The sequence below is a fragment of the Mauremys mutica genome, chromosome 5 (genome assembly GCF_020497125.1).
Source record: "Mauremys mutica isolate MM-2020 ecotype Southern chromosome 5, ASM2049712v1, whole genome shotgun sequence".
Taxonomy (NCBI): Eukaryota; Metazoa; Chordata; order Testudines; family Geoemydidae; genus Mauremys; species Mauremys mutica.
Window position 1 is genome coordinate 28543436 of NC_059076.1, and position 20695 is coordinate 28564130.

General features: G+C 47.4%; 2 protein-coding genes across 2 annotated transcripts in view; both read left to right on the forward strand.

The window, feature by feature from the left end:
- SMARCAD1 (SWI/SNF-related, matrix-associated actin-dependent regulator of chromatin, subfamily a, containing DEAD/H box 1) overlaps positions 1-20695 on the forward strand; it is a 220994-nt gene that overhangs the window by 14499 nt on the left and 185800 nt on the right. The window lies entirely within an intron of this gene.
- On the forward strand, positions 1916-4044 carry ATOH1 (atonal bHLH transcription factor 1). The gene has a single exon (XM_045017712.1). It carries the CDS (start codon positions 1959-1961, stop codon positions 2883-2885), a length of 927 nt encoding a protein of 308 aa, XP_044873647.1. The 5' UTR covers positions 1916-1958; the 3' UTR covers positions 2886-4044.

Below are 20695 nucleotides of genomic sequence, written 5' to 3' on the forward strand. Positions count from 1 at the left end.
TGCTGCTTTGATCTCCCTCCATAGTGTGCACTTAAATTCCTTGGTTGACAGAGACTGGTACAATTATCAAACTAGTATTGGTCTGAGTTGCTGTGGCCCTCCCTGGGGTCTGCTTTCGGCTCATGATTCCTGCTCAAGTCTGCAGCAGGTGATGTGAACTTGAGAATGTGGACAGGAAGGGGGAATGACTCCAGACTTCTTTAATATCCTATGACAGCTCCAGAAATATATGTACTACTTGATTAGACAACTATTTATTATTTGCATTACCTTAGTAGGTATGAGCCCTAGTAATGGACCAGGACCCTGTTGTGCTGGTGCTGTACAAACAGAAAAAGCTGGTCCCTACCTCTGTTTTCTCCCCCCAGCCCGTCCAGGCCATTTAGCTGCAGTAACAAGCTGAGACTGGGGGTGAAGAGAGTGAGCTTTGCGTATATGTCCTTGTATCCCAAGGAAAACGAGCCAGGTGCTTGCCTGGGTGCTACGCAGACGTGGCGGTAGCTAGGGGGCGCTTAGGCTTCCTGCCCTGCAAACGCTGCTGCTCTCCTTCTCTTCCTCCTCATTAAAATGGCACTGAACTAAGATGCTTGTCTAAATAAGCGGTATCGTTCCGCCGTCTGCATTGCACCGACGTTCAGGCTCGCAACGACCTACAATTGCCCCAAATGCTGTACTGCTCCGCTGCACAGAAAGCGTTCAAATAAGTTTGCTGCCCTGGGTGATCTCCGCAGAGGAGACGCCGGTGTTCGCGCGGCTATCACGAATTGCTCGAGCACGTATTAATCTGCCACTGACACAATCCGCCTCTCGCCTTATTGAATGGCTGAGGTCTTATGACTCAAGGGCAGGTTAAAATGTGGAGGTCGATAAGGACGGTCAGGCACTGAAGAACTTTGCACCTGGGGTGCGTTTATCCCGCTAATCGCTCCTGTTTAAAGGGGGTGAATGGGGGAACTCCCTGGGACCCCTCTTTGGTGTTGGCGGAGGCTGCTCCAGCCCTTGAGAAGATGCCTGCGGCGTGTAGAAGAGCGGTATGTGTTTATATATGGAGTTAGGTTAGGTACATCAGTCTCGTGTCCTCGGGCCACGCTGTGCAGGTACCCGGCAGAGCCGGGAACGTGCCCTATGCAGCTGGCTCTGCGTGCAGGGAGTAGAGGCCGTGCTTTTGGCCTGAGGCCAGGGGCTTTGCACGTCCCGAGCGCTAGGCCCGCGCCCCGCTTTCGGTTCCCCCCGGGGCGGTGGGGCGCAGGGTGACACGCGGCACCTGGGCGCACACCTGCTCGCTGGGTGCCACGCTCCTGCCTGGCGCGCTCAGACGGCGCACGCCAGCCACCCTCCGCCACGCCCCCGTGCTTAAAGCCGTTTGCCTGGCGCTGGCTCCCCCGGCTAGCCCAGGGCAGCCACGTGTCGGCCTCGCCCCGGGCGGGCGTGACTCCCCCAGCACCCAATGCACTGGAGGCCTCGCTCGCTCTCACGGGCTCGCCCCCGCCCCCATGCCCCGGAGTCACGCCCGCAGTGACACCTCGCAGCCCCCTCCCCCCCCCCGCGCCGCGTGGGGGAGGGGAGGAGAGTGGCTGTCTAGGTCACGTCCCCGGAGTCTCCGCTGCAACTTTTTCTCCCCCGGAGCGGGCCAAGCCCCGCCTGCCATTGGCTCCCAGCACGCGCCAGACCCGCGCGCTCCATTGGCTGAGCCGCCACGCGACCGGCGCGAGGAGGGCGGGAGGCGGAGGGTGGGGCGCGAGGAGGCGGGGGGGGGGACCCCGGCGCGTGCCGCTTTTTAAAGGGGGCGCAGCGCCGTCCGCAACCGGAGAAGGCTGGTTGCACGCGAGCGGTGTGTGCGCCCGAGGTCCCCGGAGCCAGGGTAGAGGGGGAGGGGGGCGCGTGCGGCAGAACTCGCCAGGGCCGTTCTGCCCCGTCTCGCGCTTCCCACCCCGCTTTGGTCTGCAGCGCCCGGCGCGATGAGCCACCTGCGGGCGGCCGCCGCCGGGTGGGTGGAAGGCGGCAGGGACTTGGGGGCCCCGCAGCAGCTGGAGCAGACTCTCCTAGGGCAGGAGCATCCTGGTTGCGGTTTCCCCCCCGCCTGGCTGGGCATGTGCTGCCCGGCACGCGTCTCCGCAGCCGCCGCTGCCTCCCCCAGATACCTGCTGCCCGGAGCAGCAGAGGAGGAGGAGGAGGAGCCGCTGGAGGCGGGGGGAGCCGAGCAGCACCTGGGCGGCTGCAGCAGCAGGAGCGGCCCCTCGGGGAAACTGTGCAAGCTGCCAGGGGGCGTCCCGTCGGCGGAGGGGGTGTCGGACTGCGGCAGGCAGCGCGCCCCGTCCGGGGGGCTCCGGCAGCAGGTGAGCGGCGTGCAGAAGCAGCGGCGGCTGGCGGCCAACGCCCGGGAGCGGCGGCGGATGCACGGGCTGAACCACGCCTTCGACCAGCTGCGCAATGTCATCCCCTCCTTCAACAACGACAAGAAGCTGTCCAAGTACGAGACCCTGCAGATGGCGCAGATCTACATTAGCGCGCTGGCCGAGCTGCTGCACAGCCCGGCCGCACCCGCCGACACCCCGGGCAAGGGCGAGCACCGCTCCCCGCCCCACGAGTCAGCCGGAGCAGAGGCCGGAGCTGCAGGGCAAGGACAGGGGCAGCAGCAGAGACCCTCGCCCTCCGGCCACTGCAGGACTCGCTTCCCCCAGCAGCCGGCTGCGGGGGGCTACTCGGTGCCGCTGGACCCTCTGCACTTCTCCTTCCAGGAGAGCGCCCTGATGGCACAGAAAGCCCCATCTCCGGCCCTCCTGGGGCAGCCGCAGGAGAGGAGCAAACCATCGCCCAGGTCCCACAGGAGCGATGGAGAGTTCTCGCCCCGCTCCCACTACAGTGACTCTGATGAGGCCAGCTAGGGAGGGAGCCCAGCAGCACCACGGGGGCGACAGGGGCAGAGCCACAACCAGAGCTGTCCCAGTCTGCGGGGGGCGGGAGGGGGCCGCTATGACTGCTGAAAACTTTGCCATATATCTGCTTCCTCTGTTCAACAGCCTTTTGTGGTCTAAGTTCAAAATATCATCAGTTCCTTTTAGCTTATGAATCTCCAGCCTTCTATTTGGTTGGTCTATGGAAATGACTATTTTGTGATTCAATGTCCCCGCTATCCACTACCCTGTTTCCCTTTCTTTGCATAGGGATTGTTATAGTTTCTCACCCCACCGCACCCCGCTTCCCCAACCAACGTGCTGCCTTGTAGTTCGGAGCTTCACTTGCATTGCTAGCGAATAGCAAATGCACTGTGAACACTTACCTTGCTAAAATTGAGTTACCGTTTATGGATGCCATGGGCATCCTTCTGTGTCTGCACAAATACTTACACAAAAGTCTTCCGAAATGCCGGTCCTGTATCCGAATTTTATTGTTATGGAAACAAACAAAAAGATTGTAAATAGTATACTTCTGTGCTGTAAATACCAGAGAAAAGGCGGATTTTTAAAAGTCCCGTGTTAATGTTGGCATCTTTTGGGGAAACTTGGCGCAAGCACTTTATCAGCGGCTGGAGATGCGGCTTCAAGAGGAAAGCAACTAACTGCCAATTGGAGACGACGATTATTTAATTTAGCCACTTATACTCCTTAAGCTCTTCAAGTGTCAAAGTTTTATGTGAATTTTATTTTGCTTTTTGTGATATTAGGAAACTTATTTATTACGGAGTGTTTGCTATTATTTCTGCTTTTATCTTTTTTAACTTTTCTACAAGAATGTCCTGGTTTTTTTTAATTTAGCAAAGCCAGCTGCCATTGTTTTCTGTAATTTTAAGATCAAATAAATGAGGGGGGGGATTGGTTAGACTATTTTTCAGAAGCCATAATAAAAAATATACGGAACACTTGTATTTCAAAACGAGTACTGATCTCTTTAAAAGGGCGCTTTCTGAATATACTGATATACAACGCCATGAGATGGCTGGGTGAGTGCATTTGATTTAGAGTGCGTGGGTCTGTACGATATCAGAATTTACACCACCTCTGGTTTCAATTCTCTCACTGGCACCTGTGCGTGCAAAAAAACCAAACGAACAAAACCCCTCTGGTAGTTAGACCTACCACAAAACTATAAATTGTATAATGAACGGCATTAATCACTTAGGACTGCAACAATGCTCTTTTTTTTAAGCAGTAGTTCTTTTAACCTATTCCTGATTCTAATAGGTAACACTCTTCCCTTTTGGGGTTAGGAAAGAGAGGGCTTGTCCCGGCACTAAAATTCCCATTGCAACAGGTGAACGTTGCCCGAGTTAGGACTGCAGGATGGGAGCCCTATCGGCGTTCAGCTCTCTGAGGCACTCGTCCTGCTCCCCTTGACGTTAATTGTTCAAATTCCGTTCTCCGCTACCCCGGTGTAACGAAAAACACCACCACTGACATAACAGCACAGCTCCCGTTGACTTCAATGGGAAGGGGAGTGAGCGCGTTGTCTCGGAACAGTTGCCCTGATGAGCTATGGCATGAGCATGGCTGGTTCTCATCGCATGAGAAGAGGGAGCCTTAAACTGAAGTGGGTTAGGAGTTCTGAGAGCCGGGTGCGCTAATCGGGAAGCTGGACAGACTAGCAATTCCGATTTGAAAGGGAGGGTCACGAGCGCTGCACGGGTAGACTTTCTCCTAGCTCTGGGCATGAAGTGACTTGCCCCGGGGTCCTTACTGAGCCAAAGGTAGCTCCAGAAGAGGGACTGGCAGCTCTCGAGCAAGTTTCGGAACAAGTTCTAAAGGAAAAGCTAGAATCGCTTCGGGGCGTAAAAGTCGAGAGTATCCGTCTGTCCAAAAGCTAAACCCTAGTGGCGTGTGGTATTTCTGATGACTATCTCTCATAATGTATTTCTGATGAGGATTTTAACGTGCGTGAAAACCTGGACGTACTGACAGCCATAAAGAGGGTCCAGCTACTGTTGAAATGTGGACCTAGAGTCCAAAGGTATTTTACTTTCTGCAAATAAAGCAGGCGGGCTGCGGCTCCTGTCTATTGGCGAGCTACCCTGTAGGTTTGAAACGAACATTTTCCTTTGGTGCCATATCATAGTATGACCGCGCCGCTCAATAATAAGGTCTCCCTTTAACGCGGCCCAACATTTACTATGGATGCAACTCTTCAAAGTGCTCAATTTAAAAATCAAGTTTGAGGTTTGGAAATCAAGTCGGCGCCTTGTTCTGTGTTTAAGGTTTTGAGGCGTGCTCCATTGAAGTGCAAATCTCTCGCTTCTTTCAGTGATGCAGGGACCGGGCCATTACTTAAACTTGTAGGGTCGGATTCTTGAGATACCGGCCCAAATGCTTTCCCAAGTAAGTAATGCTTTAACTTCACTCTTACACTCCATTAACAAGCTGTAACATATAGCTGCAGATTGCTATAATCTCATTAATACTTTGGAAACTTGACTATTGAGTATTCGCCTGGGGAAAGGAGAGCAGGATTTGACCCAGTGTCCTTAACCAATTTATTTAAAAAATAATAAATAAAAACCCTAGTGTGGAAATCCAGAGGATTTCTCCTGCAGTTCTCACAAAGGCAAGACTTCCAATGAACGCAAGCACCAGACACTGAACTCAACAGGAGTTTTGCATGAGTAAAGTCTACCGAATCCATCAGCCGGAGACTCTCTTTCTACACGGGCTTCTTCCTTCTCCATTGCGTTATTTTCGTGCTTTGAGCAGGTGAAACCTCACCTATGTCTAACTGACAATCAAACAAACTGCTCCGGTAGGTGTGCCGATAGCAAGCAGGCAGTCTGCAAGAAGCAGGTGATCGTGACGCTTTCCAGGAAAGAAATCCTGCACCTGTCCCCTTGATAACCTTTTGCACTGCCGGGTTTGCTGTGCTGCAGATAAACATCTTCGGGTGGCTTAAACGAATCAAGTCACTGCTTCCACACTAACGCTCCAACTGCTGGGGATATATTTACCAACCTGGGTAGGGTGAAAAGTTCATCAGCAGGGTCATTTCACTTTCAAAACTTCACGATTGTTTCCGGGTTTATATAGTTTGATTACTACTTACTACGAAAACCTCAACATTTTAGTAATAGTTAATAGGCAGCAAGCATTTGACGTTCAGCCCAGAAAACTCTTTTAAAAGCATCGTGCTGTACATAGATCTGCCATAGAACTATATCACTCGGTGCTTTAAACAAGATTAATTTTTCTTAAAGTTCACATATGTAGCGAATGATGCAACACGGGGGGTTGGCGTTGTGATATACAGTATTATCAGTTTAATTGAACTGGCTCAGCTATGCCTTTGTGATGCGCATATATTTGTGTGTGCGTGTGAGGGGAAAGATGTGGGAAACTATTTTAATTTTTTTCAGAAGGTTTTTCTCATTTCATCCAAACAATTTGTGGCTCGGCGCTCCAAAAATCTAACTCACGCTATTTGTGTGCAGAGTGATTTGAAAAGCATATATAAAAGCATCCACGTTAGAAGGAAATGTTCTAGCTATTGACCGATCAACTGTACCATGCAGTGTGTTAATCTTCACCTCTATAGTTGGGGATTCCGGTTTTTTTTTTAAATAGACACTTCTTTGGAAGAGACACATAGACACATTTCCATTTTAAGGCTCTGCTAGAGAGTTTGCATAACAAACGTTTGGCAGCCCACACTCTTACACTCCATTAACAAGCTGTAACATATAGCTGCAGGTTGCTATAATCTCATTAATATTTTGGAAACTTGAATATTGAGTATTCAGCCTGCTCATTCCCCATATGCCAGACCACTCCCGCTATGCTGGCTGGTTCCTTTCTCTCCATTATTAGCAATTAGCTTCTACCTTCCAAAGTCACATCCAAGTATCCAAGATACTAGCAAAGGAATCAACTATGTGTTGCAAGCTAAGCATGCTTAATATCTCCCAAACAAACAAAGAGACAACATTGCTTTAAGTAATGAAGATGGATAAATCGCTTTATTGAATTTACGACAGTGTTTGTTCTGTATGCACTAGTATTAACTTAAAATAACACGCGGTCTCTCTCTCTACAACCCCACTCGAAGCAGACCAGGGTGAGCTGTTTGTGTGCTCATAGTATTTTTAACTTACTTTATCTGAACTGGAGCGTCAGAAGCGTATTATCCGGGCGTCGAAATTTGGCTGAACGCTAAGTATCTGCCAGAATGTGAAATACGATGAGGTTTTTTTGGGGGGGGGAAAGAGGGGGGTTGGACCCTTTGTGTGAGATTCCACTGGCTTGTGCATGTGCCGATCGTTTGTATTTGGCCAAAAAGTTTTGCTTTTATTGGTTTAGCTTCCCGTTTAGACCTACACAGGCTCGCTGACCCCCAGGCGGACCGTGGGGAATTCCCAAGAGGCAGCCTGCTCTAGTGAGTCTCGTGTTTGGTTTGCTACGCGGCCTGAAGTTACAGTATAGAAGTGTATTTGGGGGATCGATTTTGGAGCTTTTGTTCTTGACCGCAATGGAGGCGGGATCGAGTCCCTTGTCCTGTTTCCTGCACGCTCTCGTTAAAAGTTTACCGCACGAGGTTGAATTCTTCCCTATTATGCAACCTTAGAAAGCAGACGAATCCTGGGGGTTTTGTTGGTTTTTAAACACCACTCCTGCACCCCCAGAGCACACGTGCGAGAAGAGACAAGTAGAGTTTGCAGTGCGGTGTATTGCTGCCTCGCAAGTGGCTGCTGTTTGCTCAACCTCTGGCCTGGAGAGGAAGAAAGAGTTAAACCTGGGAAGGGGAGAGGAGATAAAAGAGAGGCAGAGGAACTAAAGAGCGTGTGGGGGTGGCTTGCGGTAATGTGAGTGTTTCTTAATTAGAGCGAGGCTGACAATAGAGGGGCTGGCTGGCAGAGGCTCCTGGCCTCAGAGCTGAGTGTCTGGAGCGGAGCACGCGTTGTCAGCTGGTGAGCGCACCGGCCTTTCAGGCACCTCCCCAGGGAGCTGCGCTCCCGCAGTACACACCATCACCACCCCTCCCCTCCATCATCATCTTCATCATCTACCTCCCCCCTCCTCCCGCCCCCTACCCCAGCGGAGCACAACAGCCAGCATTCACACCCTCAATAACAGCAGCGCAGCAGCGGCCAGCAACCAGCAGCACGCGAGGGCAACTGCTGGGGCACCTGAAAGAGTCAAAGCCAAAGAAAAGGAGACAAAGGAGGAGAAAGGGATACACAAAAGTGGGCCAGTGTGTCTGCACCGACAATACAGAGAGGCAGGCACACGCACAGGGAGACAGACAGACAAAGAGGCAGGCACCGGCAGGCAGGCAGGCACACACAGATAACGGAGTGTCTCTCTGTCCTATACGCGGAACAAGTCTCATAAGGGTAGAACAATATTCAAAACATTCAGCAAGTTTTTGTGTGGGTGACTCGAGGTGGATAAGGAAGACTTAAGTTAGCTATTAGGGAAAACTTTCCAACTAGGAGGTTGTAGAATCCCACTGGAGGCTTTTAATAACAAGTTGAGCAAACTCATATCATTCATGGATGGTCCAGATTTACTGGATTCTGCCTCCGGGCCAGGGACTGGATTGGGTGACTTCTGGAGGTCCTCTCCACCCCTGTATTTCTAGGATTCCATAACACTTGCCACTCCGCCAAAAATAACTTAACTCCTGGCGCTGACTCTGCACCCACTCTGCACCCACTTGAGTAGAGAAGAGACTGAGCAAAAGGGAGGATGGGAAATCCACTATCAACTTTCAGACGTGTGGTGGTCACATTGGCATCCAGGGGTCGAGTTCAGTCAGAGACTGGGGCAGAGACCAGCTATGAAATTCTTATTGAGTTTGGCTTTTCCCAAAGGTGCTACGGTGGCTCGGATATGGGGTGTAAAGGCCCAGCCCAACTTCCATGGAAATCAATGGGAGTCTTTCTATTTATTTAAGAGGAATTTGATCAGGTTCTTGGTTCTGACCCATCTGAGAGAAAAGGAGGGAGAAAAACAGACCTCCAGACAATCCCGTGCTCCCGCTCCTCTAACACCACACGCATAAAGCCCATTAAAGTCTGCAAGGTACAGATGTAGCATTACAAAGACAGCAAGTTAACACTGTCTGCCTTAGCAGCCTATACAAGGAGTAACCGCGATACACTCCATTTCTTGGGCCTTTTCCACTTTGAGGCACAGGAGTGGTATTTATTAAACGAAACCGTAATATTGTAGACATAAAGGGCCCTCACATACAGGTGTGTTTGTAAATGAAGAGCAACTCTTGACGGGATGTTCTTTCATAACGATTAAACTACACGCGGGAGCTCACATCCCAGCAACGACAATAATTCACTGGTGGTGAGAGAGTGTTATACTGATACGCAGTATAAATAATACACGAGGGTGAATGGACCCGTTTGCAATTTCTTATTCAAAGGGGAGAGGGAAGGAATCGAAATCCTACAAATTGTGGCCCTGAGAGGCAAAGGACAATTTGAAGAACCACTCTTGTGGTTTCTTCTCTCTCCCTCGCGTGCCACTAGTGTGTATGAAAGAGCTGCTTTCACGCAGGAGCATGGTGACTGCAGATTTGCAAAATCTGCAATATGCTGGTGTAGGGCTGACTTGCCCCGGGAACACACGCAGCAGAGCTCCGGATGGTGCATGGTCTCAGGTGCTGATGGAGCGGACAGCAGTCTGTGTCAAACCATGGATTCTCCACCCGCCGTGTTAAAGCCCGCGTAGATCTCCTTCTGGACTGGACTGCCTGATCCTCAGGTGGAGGCGGGTTTCGGGGCAACAGGATGAATGTTAAACTTCTCCAAATACTGCCCACCTAAAAACACAGGTCTGTGGCTAGGTTACTAATGACGTTTTACAGGTCTAACATTAGGAGCATCTGAGTCTTGCAGTCCTGCAGCTATGGTGGTTTCATAAGCATGGGGGGAAATCCCAGGATACCATTATTGTTCCCTTCTCCGGCAGCATGAATGTAGCAGTGTGTTCTTTTAGGAAGGACACGGGAACTGGCTCGTGAGATTAGTACACGGACACTCCTCACCTGAGGGCTTCTACCTCTGGCCAGGCCCTGATAATCACATACCTGTATTGTTGGGTGTCTGACAGGTGGTGTGAGAGAAGGCGGGGGCAGCCTTTTTAGTGCGGCCTGGAATGCAGAACAATACAGGCATGTCAGACGCCAGCTGTTTGCCACCTAGGCTGTCGCATGCCAAAAGCTACAGCCCGGTCATGGCACTGCACAGCCGAAGCGGCATGTCGCAGCTCAGCAGCAGCAGGTGTGTGACATGCCTTTCGTCTGGATGATAAAGCAGGTGTGTGACATGCCTTTCCCTGATGTGCATGCCACATGTCAGTGCACTCCACTGCTGTGCTTAAGCAACGTAACCTGTTGGGGACGGGCAGCACTCAGGAGTACAGGCACGGTCCTTTGCCGTGTTGGTGACATGTGGCTGTTGGGGAGGATGCGGGGGAACCTTGTTTGAAATAATGCACCGCAGAGGAACCCTCACGGCACATCTGTCGTGTCTCTGATTTTTTTTTCCGTTCAGAGTTGAGCAGGCTTTAAGCTGTGTTTAGCCCCAGCCGGCTGGAGCTCTGTTGCGCTGGACAGAGGTATCAGGGAGGGGGAGCATGTCCTGCGTTTGGCAGCCAGAAGGAGGCACCTTGACCCAGAAGTAAACGCTTACAGCTGACCTTGTGTCCACGGCAAACGATGGTGAAACTTCAGGGACCACCTTCGTCCTCGTGCTGTCAATAGCGAGGCATCCGGGGTGAATGTGAAGTTGCGTTTGTCCGCGCTCCAGCACGTCATATCCTTGACCTAAGCCAAAAGATTCGCGCAGCAGCTTCCCAAGAGCTAAAATCTAGGATTTAAAAACAGCGCTGATATGTACCCACAGAGAGCGAGGTGATAGAGGCTCCAGTTAATGCAGCTCTCTTGTGTTGGGAATGCATTGCTGCTTTGCCATCAAGGCGGAGAGATGGAGGCTTCTTCTGATATGCTAGCAAAGGGCAAAGGATGGTCCTAGAGCAGTTTTTAAACTAAGGGCTGGTGTAAAACTGACAGGTGCAGAGGAGCAGACAGAGACATCATTAATAGATCCTCCCCTAAGGGGAGATGATCTATATCCTAGTAAGGCGGAGAGGATGGAAGATGATAAAATACAGATAGCACCTGATGAGAAACGGTCAAATGAAAGAGTCCCATTCAATTACATCATGTAATGGCAGACAGCTAAAAAGTGACAAGTGTTTAAAGTGCTTATATACCAATTGTAGCAGTCTAAATAATAAGATGGATGAACTAGAGTGTCTCCTATTCAATGAGAATATTAATATAATAGGCATCACAGAAACTTGGTGGAATGAGGATAATCAAAGGGACACAGTAATACCAGGGTACAAAATATATTGGAAGGACAGAGTGCTGGTAGGGGAGTTGCACTACATGTGGAAGAAAGCATAGAATCAAATGAAGTAAAAACCTTAAATGAACCAAACTGTACCATAGAATCTCTATGGATAGTAATACAATGCTCTAATAATAAGAATATGGCAGTAGGGATATATATTATGGACCACCTGACCTTGATGGTGATAGTGACTGTGAAATGCTCAGGGAAATTAAAGAGGCTATTAAAAATACTCAATAATAATAATAATATGGGATTTCAACTATCCCTATACTGACTGGGTGCATGTCACCTCAGGACTGGATGCAGAAATAATGTTTTTTGACATCTTAAATAACTGCTTCTTGGAGCAGCTAGTCCTGGAACCCAGAAGAAGAGAGAGAATTCTTGATTTAGTACTAAGTGGAGCACAGGCTGTGGTCCACGAGGTGAATATAGCTGAACTGCTTGGTAATAGTGACCATAATATACTTATATTTAACATCCCTGTGTTGGGGAAAAGACCACAACAGCCCAACACAGTAGCATTTAATTTCAGAAAGGGGAACTACACAAAAATGAAAAGTTAATTAAACAGAAATTAAAAGGTACAGTACCAAAAGTAAAATCCCTGCCAGCTGCATGGAAACTTTTTAAAGACACCATAATAGAGGCCCAACTTAAATGTATACCCCAAATTAAAAAACACAGAACCAAAAAAGTGCCCCTGTGGCTAAACAGCAAAGTAAAAAAGCAGTGAGAGAGACAAAGGATTCTTTTAAAAAGTGTAAGTTAAATTCTAGTGAGGAAAATAGACAGGAGCATAAACTCGGGCAACTGAAGTATAAAAATATAATTAGGATGGCCAAAAAAGAATTTGAACAGCTAGCCAAAAACTCAAAGTAATAGCATTTCTTTTAAATACATCAGAAGCAGGAAGCCTGCTAAACAAGCAATGGGGCCACTGGACGATTGAGATGCTAAAGGAGCATTAAGGACAATAAAGCCATTGTGGAGAAACTAAATGAATTCTTTGTATCGGTTTTCATGGCTGAGGATGTGAGGGAGATTCCCAAACCTGAGCTATTCTTTTAGGTGACAAATCTGAGGAACTGCCCCAGATTGAGGCGTCATTAGAGACTGATAAACTAAACAGTAACAAGTCACCAGGACCAGATGGTATTCACCCAAGAGTTTTGAAGGAACTCAAATGTGAAATTGCAGAACTAGTAACTGTAGTCAATAACCGATCACTTAAATCAACTTCTATACCAAAAGACTGGAAGATAGCTAATGTGATGCCAATTTTTAAAAAGGGCTGCAGAGGTGATCCTGGCAATTACAGGCTGGAAAGCCTGACTTCAGTACTGAGCAAACTGGTTGAAACTATAGTAAATAACAGAATTTTCAAGTACATAAATGAACGTAATTTGTTGGAGAAGAGTCAACATGGTGTTTGCAAAGGGAAATCATGCCTCACCAATTTACTAGAATTCTTTGAGGGGGTCAGCAAGGATGTGGATATAGTGTACTTGGATTTTCAGAAAGCCTTTGACAAGGTCCCTCACCAAAGGCTCTTAAGCAAAGTAAGCTGTCATGAGGTAAGAGGGAAGGTCCTCTCATGGACTGGTAACTGGTAAAAGGTAGGAAACAAAGGGTAGGAATAAAAGGTCAGTTTTCAGACTGGAGAGAGGTAAATAGTGGTGGTCCCCAGGATCTGTACTGGGACCAGTCCTGTTCAACATATTCATAAATGATCTGGGAAAAGGGATAATCAGTGAGGTGGCAAAACTTGCAGATGATACAAACTTACTCAAGATAGTAAGTCCCAGGCAGACTGCAAAGAGCTACAAAAGGCTCTCACAAAACTGGGTGGTGGGGCACCAAAATGGCAGATGAAATTCAATGTTGATAAATGCGAAGTAGTGCACATTGGAAAACATAATCCCAACTATACATTATAAAGTGATGGGGTCTAAATTAGATGTTACCACTCAAGAAAAAGATCTTGGAGTTATTGTGGATAGTTCTCTTAAAAAAAAAATCCACTCAATGTACAGCAGCAGTCCAAAAAGCAAACATAATGTTGGGAATCATTAAGAAAGATACATAATACATATCACATTGTCTCTATATAAATCCATAGTACGTTCACATCTTGAATACTGCATGCAGATGCGGTCACCCCATCTCAAACAAGAATTGGAAAAGGAGCAGAAAAGGGCAACAGGCATGATTAGGGGTATGGAATGGCTTCTGTATGAGGCGAGATTAATGAGGCTAGGACTCTTCAATTTGGAAGAGACACTAAGAGGAGATATGATTGAGATCCATAAAATCATGACTGGTGTAGAGAAAGCAAATAAGGAAGTGTTGTTTACTCCTTCTCATAACACAAGAACTAGGGGTTACCAAATGAAATTAATAGGCAGCAGGTTTAAAACAAACAAAAGGAAGTATTCTTTTCACACAGTGCACAGCCAGTCTGTGGGATTCTTTGCCAGAGGATGTTGTGAAGGCCAAGATTATAACAGGGTTCAAAAAAGAACCAGATAAATTCATGGAGGATAACTCTATCAATGGCTATAAGCCAAGATGGGCAGAGATGGTGTCCCTAGCCTCTGTTTGCCAGAAGCTGGGAATGAGCCATGGGGAATGGATCACTGGATGATTACCTGCTCTGTTCATTCCCTGTGGGGCACCTGGCATTGGCCAGGGTTGGAAGAAAGGATACTGGGCTATAAATGGACCTTTGGTCTGACCCAGTGTGGCCCTTCTTAAGTAAAGGATGACTCTGGGATCCGAGCCAAAAGGCGTGGGAGGATAACTTAAACGGCCAGGTTCTTAACGATGCAACTGTGTGGTTGTTGCCCTGTTTAGATTTTAGCAAAAACTTCGTTTTTTCAAAAACGATGTGGCATTTTGTTTACTGTCTCGGGAAAATGAATCGCGGAATGGTTGTATGAGTCCAGCCATGCCCTACGGATCCTGCAGGCAAAACTCCCCTGGACCTCAGGGAGAGCTGTGACTATGCGGCGACTTCAGGATCGGGCTCTCTCTCTTTCTCTCGTTGTATTCCAGTCAATGTTCGGAAGGTGTTTCCCCATAACTCTCTTCCCAGGACGCACCCTCCAGCGTAAAGAATAGATGAGTTGTGTCCCAGTGATAGGCTAAGCAGATCTCATTAATACCTTCAGTGTTCAATTTACATCAGATGCATTTAAACTCGCTCACAGAGCTACTTTGCTCACTGTCCTTTTCCCCCAGACATGTTTATAAGCGATCGTTGGTCTAGAATTAGGTCCGCTTCTAATGCGTTTTGTTTTTTCACGGGGTTTATAATTACAAAATATTTTCTTGAGTTAAAATGCAACCAGCTCCTTTAGCAGCTGCCTGAGAGGGTCACTCTTTCCCTGGGGTTAAATCAAGAATAAGCACGTGTTCTAGTCAGCTTTGCAACGTAATACAAGGTTTCGCCCTGGTTATATTCTCCGGTTTATAAAGAATAATACCCCTCATCTCATCTCACGTGTTTAGATCCAAGCCTTGGTTGCTTGAGGGATACGGATCAGGGGATCATAACCAGAGCTGAATTTCTTCTCCCCCCCCCCACTGGAGTTAATGGCAAAAATCCCATTGGTTTCAAGGGGAGCAGGTTCGAGCCCCATTTATTTACCGCTCTTCAGTGCAGGGCATGTGTCGATAATCCAACTCGCATCTCTCCAAATCCTATGCAAGTGTGGTAGACGGTCAAGGTCTGTGATTTACCTCCCGCCCCGCACCCCTCCACACCACACTTGGCTTTCTATAATCCCAGTGCAACCCCTGGTTTGGTTAATTTCGGTTTCCCTGCGTTTAGCCTTCCTCCCACCCCGAGTTCCACCCTCGGGCAATGGGGCTGGAGCCGGGGAGCGCGCCTGTCTGCTCCTCTATCGTCCTTTCTCGTGGTTGGGTTTCCCCAACCCAGCCCCTTCCTCCCGCTTTGTTTCTCGTGACCCACCAGACTGGCCGTTTGGCTACTTTCGCTTCCACGGGTTGAAATGAAACGTTTGCCGGAGCCACCGAACGGAATCCAGTGGATTCGTTTACATTTGATAGGGGAGACTGGCTTATTACCATGGAATGTCCCCCCCGTGCTCCGGATGGGGTGGGCCCAGCAAAGGGCTGGCCAGGGAGGGATCCCCATTTCAGGGGAACTTCGGGGCATGTCTCCCCGAATAACCTCTGATGCTCCGAGACGTTGCGCTGGGCATTGTATGACAGTGCCTCAGGGCCGGGGAAAAAGCCACCTGATCTGCTACTGTCACTCCCCGGGACTCGTTGCGAGCACAAAGGAAGAAGTGTGGCCGGGACAGGCTGTGGCGCCCGTTTGGGCTCTTAGCGGGGTGTGGAAGGGGCCCCGTCCGTTTGGTTACGGATGCCCTAGGATGAAGCCCTGGCAGCGGGGCGCTGGTCACGGTGCAGCCCAGCCGGTGCATGAGGAGGGGGCTCCGCACGCTGGCCCCGCTGAAGGGAAGGGGAGATGGGCCACTGGCTCCAACGGGATCCGGATTGCGCCCGCAGGTGGAAGCAGCTTTTGTCCCATGTCTCGGTGTCTGTCGCTTCAAAGAGCCGGGGGGGGGGAGGGCGCGGCTGCAGCTGAACTGCCGGGGGGCGGCGGGGGTCCGCAGCGGTTGCAAAGGACAGTTTCCCTTTCGGCGCAATCAGCGGGGAGTGATCTGGATAGCAAATCCTAGTCCCGCCACCACATGTATCGACGTGTCCCTCTTTTCACCGGTCCCGTCTTTCCGCTCAGTCCTCTATATTTTTTCTCTTCTCCCGCCCCTCCCCCCAGGCGCAAATCCCCATTAATCACGCGCTCCCTAGACCCCCTTTCTCCGATCTATTCCTTCTCCCTCTTTTCTGGTGCCCTGTAGCTCCCTAAGGATGCGATCGTCAGCCAGCCCCCAACCCCTGCTTTCCTCCTGCAGCCAAGCGCCGCCGACTCTAGCCCAGATCCGCGGGGCAGACTCCTTTCCCCGTTCCCCCCAGATGAGAATCGGATCACTTGGATACACACAGGTTTTGGGGGATGAGGACTCGGGTGTTGAATTTCACTTCGCGTGCCCCCCCCCCACACACACGGCAGTGCACACGTACACACCGTGTTGGTGAGGAGGCGGGGGCAGTGTTTAGTCTCTTAGTGGCCCGTTCACCAACTGCAGATCAGCGAGGCATCTCAGAGTCCATCTGTCTGAGAGAGATTCAGAAGGATTCCACTTCTTTTTGAAGACCAGATTCAGAAAGCCAAGGGTCACTTACCATCACGATTCGCATCTACCCCTCTCCCCACCCCCGCACCGTGAGCAGTTCTAAGGCAGCACAGATTCACTACATTGGTTTAAACACCACTTGAATCCTACACAACTCAGCGAACCCTATCAAACACCGTGCAAACATGGAAACCCCTGATCGTCAAAATAAATCCATTTGGGACTAGTTCACCTCTAGTCTCCATTTGAGAAGAGTTTAATCTCCAACAATCCAAGGTTACTGTTTTTTATTTCTCAACAAATCCTCTTTATATATTTCCGCAAACAACTAAGCAACATTGTTTCATTCAAGGTGATAAGAAGCAGAAGTTATTACCTTTTTTTAAGAAGAAAAAAGTGAACTATGTGAGCTGTAAACAATACACATGTATGTTCTGTGTTGTAAAATGGGGCTGCAAGGTCCTCCATAGGAAGCAAACGAATAATAAAACTACAGCGACTCTCCTGAGATGTAGCCAAGAGATACAGGTCCTTGTTTACAATGATTCCTCTGCTTCCCTTCAGCAGGTTATGTCCCGCGGGTCCAGATGGCATTTTCAGACTAACGTGTTTCGCATTCTGAACTAAGAATCCTAATTCTTAACTTTTGTCACAACACGCTAACGCACTGGCCAAATGAGTGCACGAGCCAGAAGAAGAGAGAGGGTGTTCCTAGGAGCAGGACAAAAGCCTGCAGAACCGCTCACAGTGTGCACCAAAGAGTCATTCAAGTCTTGTGGTTACTTTACTTTTTTTCTTGTGTGTGGGTATTCATCAGAGCGGTTGGCAAACAGGGCAGGGCGGGATGAATCGTTCGCAGAATGTGATACTAGGTATTTTTCTTCGAGTCACACTCGCAAGACTCAAATGGCTTGAGTGTCGCGGGTGGGGGAGGAGACGTAGCTCTTCCTTGCAAGGACGGGTAACTGCTGAAAACATGTAGGTTACATAGAGGGATATCCAAATAGCAAGGAAGCGCGGCAATACATTTAATGTTACTCAGTATTAGTCTATTCTCAAGTGGAGAATAGGGTCCCGGATATTAAGGACACTGCTATAATAAAGTCAATGGGCCAGTCCAGGATCTTTCCGCTTTACTGCCCCAATCCAACTCTCGCTGAATGGAAAGGCTCCCATTGCTTTCCATGGGACTGGGATAAAAAGAATTCCGAAATCTGGATAATATAGGACCCTATACTCGTGTGGGTACATATTGGTTTTCAGTAAAGGAGTTAAAACAAAGTCCTTGTTTTGAACACCACCACCAAAAGTATTGCAGATAGATTTGGTTTCACTTTGTTCACGCCCAGTAACAACCGTGAATCCTTATGGAATGCATGAACTATGCTGTTGGTTGTAAAACACCACCAAAATAACATTAAATCGACAGTTCGCGGGACAGAATGAATAAGCAGGCGGTTGGTTTTGGAGATTTTTAAATGCGCGCCCTCCCTGCATACGACTGGGCTGCAGGATCTTCGTTTTTATTACTACTCTGCGGTTTGCTCAATTGATTATCTGGTAAATGTATCTAGCACAGCAGGGGCTTCTGTTACTCAACGCCTCTCTCAAGTACTAAGCTGTCTAGTTACAGGATACTTAAAATGCTTGAGAGAAGTTAGGAACATCAGCTGCTGAACAACAGCTAAAACTATTCATCAGTGTCTTGGTCATAGTCTCGATTTCCCAGAGCACAATCCTGTTGTTCTGAACTCACTCGCTACCCAGTACCTTGCATGCCTCTTATCTTTGGTCAATAGTTTTATACTGCACGAGGAGGTATCCTGCTCGCTTCCTGCTCAAAGGAGGGCAGCAGCATAAAACAATTAGATAAGTATGTATTCTGCAAATAAACCTGACGGGGCGGGTAAAGGGGGGAGGAGGAAAAGGAGTCTCCCATCTGCTGTCTCCAGTACTCATTGCACTAGCTAATAGGTCCAAGAGCGTAGCTTTGCAGGACAGGAGAGTTTTAAACCGCCAACTTCCAAGGTAGTCAGTTTCGCAAGTGAGTTTACTAACCGCTTCAGGACCAACCCTTGACCCTGAGTGCCCTTGCCAATTTTTTGCCCCTCCCCCCCTTAATTTTTATTTTAGTTTTTCTCCTCTCCATAGCTGCTGGAAGTAAGGGTTCTGGGGGTGGTGTTTGGTCAATGGCTGTTTGGTCACTGACTTCAAAGGGTCCAGGATTTCACCCAAAAACTTACACTAATGGGACATTAATATTATAGATATATAAAAGTGAAGGTTAAATATCTTATTTAAGAACCATAATTTGTTCTTTTATGTATGGGGACTGATCTTGTGACATTCAAGTCAAAAGGCCAAGAATTAAAAAAAAAAAGGCACTGAAGTCAGGCTCCTGATGTTCAAAAATTCTGAGCATCCCATGGCTTCCATTTACTTCAGTGGGAGCTATGAGTGCTCAGTACATCAGAAAATGAAGTCACTTGAGTATTTCAGTATGCATTTGGAGCCTTACTTGAAGGCCCATAGAGTATTTTGGATTACTGCATGCTAATTTTATACCTTTTGTAATAAACAATTAGTATAAGAAGTACTGTATGCTGTATGGAACTGACCCAAAGTCAAGAGAGAATCTCATTCACTTCAATGGGTGCAGGATCAGGCTGTGTGCAGTGTAGGTGAGTTAAGGTTAAAAAAAGCCAATATTTCCTGCATGTTGACAGGAGAGAAGTTTTTTGTTTTTAAATTTGCCTTGAAATTTTTCTTTTGATGAAAAATCAAACCTGAAAATTAAAACTAGTTGTTTTTGTTTAAACCATTTTTGGTAACATTTTTAATTTTTGATAAACATTTTCAGTACCCTAAAAACTGAAAATATTAATTGAAAACATCTTGGGGTTTTTGTTTCTCTTTATAAAAATCAAATTTTGACTAAAATAAAAATTTTCACCATTTTTGTTTTGGTTAAAATAACATAAATTTGGTCCTGCTTTAGTTGCTATGAAGACAACTTGCACATCCTCACTTCTGAGTGTTTAAAACTGTTACTATATTAACATATGTTTGTTTAAGTATTTAAATATATTTTATCAGTCACCATTTTTTTTATAGCAATAGAAATGGATTGGAAGTAGAGACATTCGTAATTGTTGCTTGGTGAGTTGATCTTTTAGAGAGAGATCACACATACCTAAATCTCTCCAAATAGGGCTAGATTCTGATAGTCATATTGAATAGCAAATACAAGTAGATCCATAGGCTTCACTGGGACTACCTGTGGCTTAATATGCTACTCAGTCTGAATAAAGGTATCAGAATTTGGCCCACACTAAACTGTTTTTTTTAAAAAAAGCACAAGCCTGAATTATAAGTCTTCACTTAAACTGAAGTGTTTTCATACATACTCCCTCTTGTCTGCTGCTATTACAGATTTCCTGATGCAGCCTGTTAACTTTGATGTACTGACTAGGTTTTAGCTGTCTCTTACCCCAGCAATAATGGGTTAATTAAGACATTAGTAATTGGAAATTCCTTGTTTATTACATAATTGTAACCAAAGATAAAGGAGACATGACTTCTCGTACAAGATCAAGTTGTAGGTGGAATATATTAGCCAAAACATAATTCTTTGGCAAACCTTTCATATTATCATTAAAATGATACATTTTAGCATAACAAAAAATGACCTTTGGAGTTGTCTGTACCATGCTCTTGTGATTGATTTAAATTTTTAGTTTTACACAACGGCTATAAACTTTTATATTTACATTTTATTGCAACTGAACTTCATGGCATTTACTTTTGCCTAATAATAATCCGTTAACAGCTCAGGGGCAGGTGTTCTCAAGGATGTGATGCATCAACAGAGTGAAATCTAAACTGATTTAGGAATTATCATAAAGAGCAGAGCTAATAAAACTGTCTCTGGTGCACACTCATTAAGTCAATTGCAGTACTATTGTTGGGTAGTAAACGTAAGTACTGAAAAAATGAAGTACTTAACTGTGTATAAACGTATACAAATATTTTTGGTCACCTGTATGCAAAAACGTGTGTGTTTAATAAACATTCTGATTTCATATTCTTTTGATGTAATCTTGTTTTACTCTGT